Genomic DNA, 10,144 nt, shown 5'->3' with positions numbered 1-10,144 from the left:
AGAACTCTAGGTCGGATGATAATAAAATTAGATGTCCAAACTAAGTTTTCACTCAATTTTCTTTCTTCCCAAAATCTATGAAATTTTAAGTGCATGTGTCTTTGGCAAATTTGTCAACATTCCCTTGGCCTCTACTGGACCAAGTCAGTGTACATCAAAATCAAGTATTTAAACTCGCAAGAAACTAAGCTCCGTTGAAAACTATTTATGTCAAGTCAATTTTGATGTTTGTTATTATAACAAAAAGAAAATTTAATGAAGAGAGTTGAACAGAACTACTCTCTTTAAAAAGAGAACTCTGCTGATATATAAGCAGAGCCCCTTTTCTAAAAAGTTAACATCTTTCCTCTCACAAAATGAGTTCCGTTGTTTGCTAAGCTCTTCATCCCTTTGAGCGGAAGAAGGAAGGCCTAAAATTCTTTCGTCTCTCATCTTCTATAATCAAAGGTACCCACTCTTCAATCTCTTCCTTATTTTGATCTTCTAGAAAACTTTGAGAAATTCTTATACTGGAATAAATTGATCAATTTTGCTGTTGTTCCTATGTTGATTCAAATTGCTAACATCCCCAACTAATGTTTTATAATTTTTGTTCTTTGATATAAATTCCAAGAATGGGATTATATGAATTAGAATTAAGATAAATTAGAGTGAAAATGGACAATTACTAGAAAACTTGCAAGTGAAGTTATGATGCCAATGGTTTGTATTCTTAGACCACTTCTATAGATAGGAAACCACTTGGAAAAAAGTTCTAAATGTAAATATATGCAAATCTAAACACAATGATCAACTATTTTGTATTTTCCAACAAAATACTTAAAACTATGTGGGAAGAGAGATGCATATCTGCTGTCTTTACATAGGGGTGTAACAATGCAACATTTTTGAGACCATAACATGAAAATTTTTCTATGCCGGTAATTATGCACAATTTCTAATCAAATTCATCACTGCAAAACAAGAAGTGATGGCACATATAATGCCATCAAAACTTATCTGCACATCTCAGATCCTAGTATTGTCAAGTTTGTATGACGTAAGTTTTTCAGGGTACTCTCAGGTACTAATACTTAGTTGATTTCAGGCAATACTGATTCAGAACCAAGAAGCAAAAATGGGTTCAAACGAAAACTGTGAACATAACGGTGAGATTCAGAAAACAGTCAGTTTCAACAAACACAGAACAGCTCCTACTGAAACTAGAATTGAATTTCAAGGAATTGAACTGAACGGGTCCAATACCGATAGAAACCTCAACGACTCAATCCCAGTATACATCCCATCCATCGAAAATGGCCTCATGCCTAATAACAATCATCGAAAGAAACGCTTCTTCGATTTCCTAAGAGCTCGACCAACAACAAATCACTCAGAGCAACGAAGATTTCATGTTCCTTTCATCAGAAAAATCAGCTGGAGCTCTCTCCTCAAATACTTCAAGAAATGGATAAAGGACCCAGCCAATGTTGCTCTCTTCATCTGGGTAGTTCTCTGTGCTATTGGCATTGTTTGGGTCGGTCTCTTCATGATCGGAGCATTAAACGGAGTAATGCCCAATAAAGATCAACGAGACAAATGGGAGGAAGTCATCAACCAAGTCGTCAATGCTCTCTTCAACATTATGTGCATTTATCAACATCCCTTGATCTTTCACCATTTAGTACTAGTTCTCCGTTGGAGACCTAACGATCAAGTAGCTGCAAGAAAGGCTTATTCGAAGAATGGCCTTCGAAGACCTAATGAGCGGGCCCACATTCTGATTGTTGTGTTGTTGCTGCACCTCACGTGCATAGCTCAATATGTATATTGTGCGCTTTTTTGGGGATGGTCGAGATTTAATCGTCCAGAATGGCCTCAATACGTCTGTATTGTGATCGGAGCCCTGGCACCGATCCTAGCCGCCTGGTACACTTACTATGGTCCTCTGGCAAAGGAAATTACCGAAACTAGAACTGACGAGGAGTCTCAGACTCAGGTACAAGAGGTGGGAAAAGAGGTGGAAATGAGCGATAAAAAGATTATGATCACAACGCCGAAATGGATTGGAGGCTTATTTGATTGCTGGGATGATATCACCGGAGCTTTCCTGTCCTGTTTCTGTACCTGTTGTGTTTTTGGATGGAACATGGAGAGGCTAGGGTTTGGCAATATGTATGTGCATATAATCAGTTTCGTGCTTCTTTGCATGTCGCCATTTTGGATATTTGCGATATCAGCGAACAATGTGGATGATGATACTGTCAGGCTCATTATTGCCATCGTAGGAGCTGTTTGCTCTTTTCTCGGGTTGTTATATGGAGGATACTGGAGGGCTGAGATGCGAAAAAAGTTCAACTTACCAGGGAATCCGTTCTGCTGTGGTTATCCGTTTATAACGGATTCTGCAAATTGGCTGTTTTGCTGGTCTTGTTCTTTGGCTCAAGAGGTCAGGACTGCGAATTTCTACGATATAGAAAGCGATGGATTTTACAGGAAAATTACTGATGAGGAAGGGAAATTTGTACTGGTTCCTTTGCCCAGGGAAGGAAATTTGACGACAGTTGATTCTTATGAGGGGAGACCGAGAGAATTGTCAGTGGTTGCTCACGCTCTATCGAAGGTTCCTGCTATGTCACCACCATCACCGCTGGTGATGCAGACAGAAGATGATGATGATGAGCTTGCAGCCGATGCGAGGCCATAAGAAAGATCACCTTCTTTCTTCAGGCTGACAGTTTTGAATAAAAGATGGATAGATCTTCAGCATATTTTTCGCCATTTGTGGAGTTTTCCTATTATTTCAATAGATGATTGAATTTGATTGATGTAAATAGATTGCATTTATTTTTAATGTATACAGAAAACCTTTGATCCCATGAACATTCACTTTTCACGGGGATAAATCAGTTTGATCACAAGATTTCTATTCATTGATTTTTTTAAATCAGCTATAGAAATTCGTGACCAGTAAGATTCGAACCTTGGTTTCTCTAATACCATCTTAAAGACTCTCTGGCACTACATAGATCTCCAAAGTTGTGGTGAGGGTTGAGGGTTATTGTTTTATGTTCTAACATCCATATTGAATTGTTTCGGCTGGATTAGATACCATGCTTAAAATCCAACTAAATGAGGCGGGTATATAATTGTATAAGCCCTGGCTATTATCAGTCATCAGTAGACTGTTCAAGATCTTCTAAGTTATAACTAGTACCATAAGCTTGGCTTTCTAAAACCTTATGGTTGATACTCTAACAAGAATACTAAAGAAACAAACAAAAACCCAATATACTTTACATGTCATATTAAAAGAGGGGCGACTAGTATCACATGTCAAAAGAATTGGCTCTAATCTCAAGTCAATACAGAGCAGGTGCCTGTGAAAACATAAGACTTGATCAGGATGCAATTAGTCAAATGGATGTTAGAAAAATATAAGTAAATACAAGTATGAATCTATATCAAGAAATATAAGCTATCGTTGTCACAGTGATGATATCAAGCATGATATTTATATTATTGAAATGGCATGTCGCTTTGTTTATGCTTCTACTAAAATTTTTCCAAATTGAAAGTACAACCACTTACCTTCGCTTGCTAAAGGAGCAACTGTAATTGGGTATCAAATGACATAAGTTGCATGTGGGCATTATTCCATAGTTTTATTAACAAGTCAAGAGAATCTCAATATGAATTTTTCTCAAGACTAATAGTTTATAAAAATTAAAAACCTCATGTTGCACTAATAGAGGTATAAACAGAACAGATTCAAGCCTTACGAAAGTAATAGAAATTTTAAAAATATATATTTTCTGCAGTAAGTTATCAAAAAAACCGGCCTGAAAAAATTATCAATATTCGAAGAAATAAGAATAGTAATATAATCCCTCTGCTTCAGTCTTATATCCCTACATCTACAAATCCAAGTGCCTTCCCATATTCAATCTTTGAACCATGAACTTTTCAATGACTTCCTTAACTAAATTTTCATCACTCCCTTGGCCTCTTATGGACCAAGTCAGTGTACATCGCAGTCAAATTAGAGAAGTCTCTCCAAAATGAGGTACTACACTGTGTTCTGCAGGCTACTACTACATTAATTCGTTAAACCAGTCTTGATGATGATTTGCTTAGAGCCCAAATATAGGTGACTCTTAAATCTTAACGAATCTAAACTTACATGGGCTATCCTCTACAATGCATATGAGAACAAATAAAGGCTATTAGACCACCATTCATGCATGATGGGCAAATCTTGGTACAGTATAATGTTGTTCCACTGTGATCTAGAGTAACAAATTTTGACTCCTACAAGCCTAAGATATTTAAATTGACATATTGTAAACAAGCGAAATTATAAGAACCCCCCTTCATGTATATCCTGTTTTTCAAAAACCTCCCTCATCTATGTTCATTAACGAGATAATTTGTTTTGTAAACTGCGTCTAGCTCTTTAGATGCCTGAATGCAGAATTCTAGGTTAATGATAAAAAGATTAGATACCTTATCTAAAACTATTTTTCATTCAATTTTTTCCTTTTAATTCCCAAAATCTATAAAAATTTGAAGTGCGTGTGCCTTTTATGAAATTGTCAACATTCCCTTGGCCTCTTCTGGACCTTTGACCTAGTCAGTGTACATCGGCTTCAAATACTTAAAACTCACAAGAAACTAAGCTCCATTGAAAACTATTTGTGTCGAGGTTTGGAGGTAAAAATTAACAATAAGAAAATTCAATGAAGGGGATTGAATACGACTATTATCTTAAAAAAGAGGAGTCTATGATATTTGTTCCTGTCACAAAAGTATCTCTGCTGATATATAAGCAGACCACCTTTTGTCCAAAATTATCAGCTTTGCTCTCAAAAAGAAAAAGAAAAAGCTAGAGTCTTTGATAAGCTGTTCATCCCTATGACAGGAAGAAGAGGGGCCTAAAATTCTTTGGTCCCTGGTCTTCTACAATCAAAGGTAACCACTCTTCAATATGGTCTTTCTTTTGATTTTAGGAGCCATGTTGTGTTCCTCTTGGTGTGCTTTAATCAATTTATGTTGAAAAAAATGTATGTTTATGTTTTCTTTGCATAGTAAGTAAGTATCAAAAGCCTCATATACTCCTATGTTGTGATCATGCTGATGGCTGATTCTGTGTCTGTCTTATAGATATCTTGAGATGAGGAAAGTTAAAGAGTTCTTATACTGAAGGGTTAATTGCAAATAGACCTTCTGTAATGTCACCAATTGCTGGTAGACCACATGACGTTCTATTTGTGCGAATAGACCACCATTAAATTTCTTTTCACTCTTAAAATCATTAATAAGTTTTTGAGGAGGCAGATAGACCGTCTGTAGTCTCACCCAATTGTAGATAGACCACATGTAGTTCTACTTGTCGGAATAGACCCTCTGATTATATTTCTTTTGACTCTAAAAATTGTTAAAAAGGGTTTGAATAGGCGGATAGACCCTCTATAGTTCTATTGGTGAGGAAAGATAAAATCGTTAAAAATGTTTTGATGAGGCGGATAGACCGTCTATAGTTTTATTGGAGAGGATAAACCCCCCAATTGCAATTTTTTTTACTTTTAATTAGAGAGTCCAAAAATATCACTAACGATGTGTATTCATACTTGGGCCAATACTACGGGGGATCTACTCGCACAAATAGAACTATATGGGGTCTATTCGCAGTTGAATGATACTATAGGGGGTCTATTTGCAATTAACCCTATATTGAAAATAAATTGCTTGTTTTCTTAAGTTGATTGCAAACTGCTAATGTACTTAATGTTTTCTTTAACCCTTCTTCTTTGATATAAATTCTAAGGATGGGATTATATGAATAAAAATTAAGACATCTTAGTGGGAACATGGACAGTTGCAAGCCTGCTAGTGAAATCATGATGTCATTAAGTTTTGTTCTTAGACCAGTTTCACATAATTGAAAACACTTTGTTCAGTTAAATATAAGGGAAGTAACTTGAAAATAAGTTCAACTTGTAAGTAAAATGTGATGGAGTGTGGGGCCCACCCACTTGGGTTTGTCTGGCCCCACACCACGCAGCAAAGAGCAGCCCGCCTCTTCTCTTCCTTGCGCGCGACTACGCTCCCGCAGCCTCGGCAGCCCAGCGCCTCACACCGCGCATCGATTCGCAGCTCCCGCCGCGCCTCTTTCTCCCGCGAAATATCTTTCCGCTTCCGCCAAATTCATCCGGACCGACCCCGCCCCGCCCCTCCCCCCTTTAGTTTCCTATAAATAGTGAAGGGGTGGAGGAGTTAAAGTGTGGGGAAAATAAGTGGGTATGTAGATTTCTTTTGAGAGAAAAGAAAGAGAGGAAGAGAGAACTTGTAAAGTTTGGTATTTTTCCTCATAGTAAAAAACCCCCCTCCCATGGACATAGGCTAGTTAGCCGAACCACGTAAATCTCGTGTTTGTATTTGTTTTAGCTGTGAGTTGTCATGGCTTGTAGGTTCCCTCAATATTCGGTCTTAAAGCTGATGAGAGGAAGAGTGTATATTTCACTTTGATGAAATATATCACTTTCGATTCTTGTTTCCTTTGAGAAATAAGAATTTCACTATCTATTCTCGTTTCCTTTGAGAAACAAGAATATAGAGGCTGACTTGTGCTTTTGTGACAATAAAAGGCCAGGGCTCTCTCTCAGGTGATATCGCTTCCGCGGCGGTGGGCGTGACTCTCTTCGCCCCAACAATTGGTATCAGAGCCTTATTCAAACTGGAGGTGGTAAAATTTCTGATCTGAGGTGGTGGTTGAATATTGTGTGGTCAAACACAAAGAAATTGTTAAAAATTCCTGAGAGAAGCGGATTGACATAATACAAGCGGTAAATGGCTTCTACAAATAAAACAAATAAAATTGGAAAATACGAGATTGAAAAATTCAATGGGAAAAAATGATTTTTCTTATTGGAGGATGCAGATGAAAAATTCGCTGATTTCGCAAAAGTTGCACAAGGCTTTGGCTGGAAGAGAGAAGCATAAAAATATGTCTGATGAGGATTGGGAGGAGCTGGATCTGAAAGCACGAGCGTCGATTATCCTATGTCTTGAGAGGGATGTAGCTTTCTTGGTGGACGGGGAGGAAACGGCTGCGGGCGTGTGGTTGAAGTTGGAAAGTACCTTCATGACGAAGAGTCTAACGAACCGGATCTTTTTAAAATCCAAATTGTATACTTGCAAGATGGAGGAGGGCTGGCTGCGGGCGTGTGGTTGAAGTTAGAAAGCACCTTCATGACGAAGAGTCTAACGAACCGGATCTATTTAAAATCCAAATTGTATACTTGCAAGATGGACGAGGGCTCGTCAATCCGGGAGTACATCAACAAGTTCGATAGGATCATATCGGACTTGAAAGACATTGAGGAGACAGTGGAAGACGAGGATCAGACGCTTCTACTACTTCTATCTCTGCCGAAGTCTTATGAGAATCTGGTGCAAACACTGATGCTTGTGGGTGAAAATTTATCGATGGATGACACTAGAACGGCGCTTCTAGCGGATGATCTTCGAAAAATTGCAACTAGTGATATGGCCACTGGTGGTAACAAGGAACAAGCCCAGGGATTGTTTGCCAGAGGAAGAGGCAATGAGAGAGGAAAAGGCAAGGGAGGAAAGTCTAGATCTAAATCGAGACCTCTTGCGGGACGAGCGTGTTTCAAATGCGGCGAAGTTGGGCATTTCAAAGTCGATTATCCTAACAAGAGAGTAGGTGGGAAAAAGAACAACAACAAGACTGAAAGACGAGAAGGCAAGGAAGAGGCGAGCTACGCTTCAGAGGATGGGAGCGATAAGGAATGTTATGTCGTCACGGATGGCGAGGATACCTCCGGGAAGTGGATTCTTGATTCTGGTTGCTCTTACCACATGTGTCCAAACAGGAAGTGGTTTACTACCTACAGGAGCATTGATGGTGGAACCGTATTGATGGGGAACAACCATGCTTGTAAAACGGTGGGGCTAGGTGATATCAAAATCAAGATGCATGACGGAGTGGTTCGAACCCTAACGGACGTACGACACGTTCCCGGCTTGCGGAAGAATCTCATCTCAGTCGGAGCTTTGGACTCCAGGGGTTGCAAGATTATAACAGAGAACAGAGTGAAGAGGGTTGTTCGGGGTTCCTTAACAGTGATGAAGGGTGTTCGTCACGGTAATCTATATACTCTCTCGGGTACGACGGTGACGGGAGATGCAGCAGTTGGAGCTGAAGGAAGTGGTGGAGACCCATGTGAGCACACACGGTTATGGCATAGGCGGCTTGGGCACATGTCAGAGAAGGGTCTGGATCTGCTTGGTAAGGAGGGTTTGCTGAAGAATCTGAAAAAGCCTTGCATGGATTTTCGCGAGGACTGTGTGTATGGAAAGGCGCACAGGGTTCAATTCCTGAGAAGCAATCACAAGAGCAGAGGGATACTAGATTATGTGCACACAGATGTTTAGGGTCCGGCTTCGATAACTTCCAAGGGTGGTTCTAAATATTTTGTCTCATTCATAGATGATCATTCGAGGTATGCTTGGGTTTATTTCCTGAAGCATAAGAATGAGGTATTTGAGACATTCAAGAAGTGGAAGGCGATGGTTGAGAACAGGACGGGAAAGAAATTGAAGACGCTGAGATCTGACAACGGTACAAAGTACACAAATGGTGCCTTCAAGGAGTTCTGTGATCAGGAGGGCATTGCTAGACACTGGACAGTTAGATCTACACCACAGCAGAATGGGGTCGCAGAAAGACTGAACCGAACACTGCGGGAGAAAGCAGTGAGTATGCGATCATATGCTGGTTTGGGCAAAGAATGGTGGGCAGAGTCGATTGCTACAGCTTGCTATATTGTGAATCGATCTCTGATGAGCTTGAACAGGAGGAGGTTCAGCAGGAGAATACACATGCACTACAACAACAGCAGCTCGATGATAGCTTGGCTTCCACTAGGCCAAGGCGAGTATACAAGCAGGTACAGAAGCTGGGGGCTGATCAACCCCTGAAGCACTATGGGCATGTTAATTTGGTTGAATACGCACTCTCGGTGGAGGAAGATGAGCCGGTCTCCTTCAAGGAAGCTATTCGAGACAAGAATAGTGAGAGTTGGTTGGCTGCGATGGAGAAGGAGATGGAATCTCTCCGGAAGAATCAAACATGGGAGGTGGTCCCATTGCCCATAGGAAGAAAAGCTATTGGTTGTAAGTGGGTGTATAAAAGAAAGGAAGATCCTTCAGAGCTCGGTGGAACAAGGTACAAGGCGAGGCTAGTGGCTAAGGCGCGGCGCTTGCGAATGCGCTCCTCGAGCGTCGAACGGTTCCGTTTGACGCGGACCCATTCTTTCTTTGGTGGTTTGGAAGAGTCGCCGTTCATTGGTGGTTGAGGCTGTTTGCCTTTTCTGTTCTTCAACTCCGCGTGGTAGCGGAATCCGTCCGTAGACTCCATCGCCTTAGCGAGTTGCCGCGCAAGGCGTTGACGACGCCTCTGGCGGGCTCTCTTTGAGAGAGTCACAACGCCCTGAACAGTGGAGGCGTTGGCGGGAGTTGGGTTGACCTGATTGGAGGTCGGTGGAACTTCATTTGACGCAACTTCAGCGTCAGTTGGGTTGAGAGCTTCGTGGGCTTCCCGAGCAGCTTCAAACCAACGAGCTTTTCTCCCGGAGGAGAACTTCGGTAGTGGTACAAGCGATTTGACTCCTTCATGCTGAAGCATGGGTTTTCCCGAAGCGACTATGATTGTTGTGTTTACATTCGGAAGCTTCGTGGAGGTGATTATATCTATCTCCTGTTGTATGTGGATGACATGCTTATTGCATCGAAAAACAAGGTGGAGATAGATAAGCTAAAATCTCAACTTAGCAATGAGTTCGAGAAGAAGGACATGGGCGCTGCAAAGAAAATACTGGGTAGGGAGATTAGAAGAGAGCGGGCGAATCGGCGATTGTTCTTGAGTCAGAAGGGCTACATAGAGCGGGTGATCGCGAGGTTCGGGATGAAAAGTGCAAAGTCGGTGGTGACTCCATTGGCTCCACACTTCAGACTCTCAGGTAAACAATCTCCCACTACAGCGGAAGATAAGGCACACATGGAGCGTGTTCCTTATGCTAGTGCAGTTGGCAGTTTGATGTACGCAATGGTGTGTACACGCCCAGATATTTCACAGGCG

General features: G+C 40.9%; 2 protein-coding genes across 2 annotated transcripts in view; both read left to right on the top strand.

Moving 5' to 3' along the window:
• Window positions 335–2,873, top strand: LOC109843019. The gene is made up of 2 exons (XM_020411946.1): window positions 335–447; window positions 1,088–2,873. Exon 2 carries the CDS (start codon window positions 1,118–1,120, stop codon window positions 2,684–2,686), a length of 1,569 nt encoding a protein of 522 aa, XP_020267535.1. The 5' UTR covers window positions 335–447; window positions 1,088–1,117; the 3' UTR covers window positions 2,687–2,873.
• Window positions 4,817–10,144, top strand: part of LOC109841510 — a 9,225-nt gene continuing 3,897 nt past the window's right edge. The window contains exon 1 of the mRNA XM_020410474.1: window positions 4,817–4,950. The gene's annotated coding sequence lies outside the window, so the exon portion shown is untranslated. The remainder of the gene's footprint in view (window positions 4,951–10,144) is intronic.

Source organism: Asparagus officinalis, chromosome 5 (genome assembly GCF_001876935.1).
Source record: "Asparagus officinalis chromosome 5, Aspof.V1, whole genome shotgun sequence".
NCBI classification, from domain to species: Eukaryota; Viridiplantae; Streptophyta; class Magnoliopsida; order Asparagales; family Asparagaceae; genus Asparagus; species Asparagus officinalis.
Note: the sequence above shows the minus strand (reverse complement) of the source record. Positions and strands in the feature narration are given on the sequence as shown.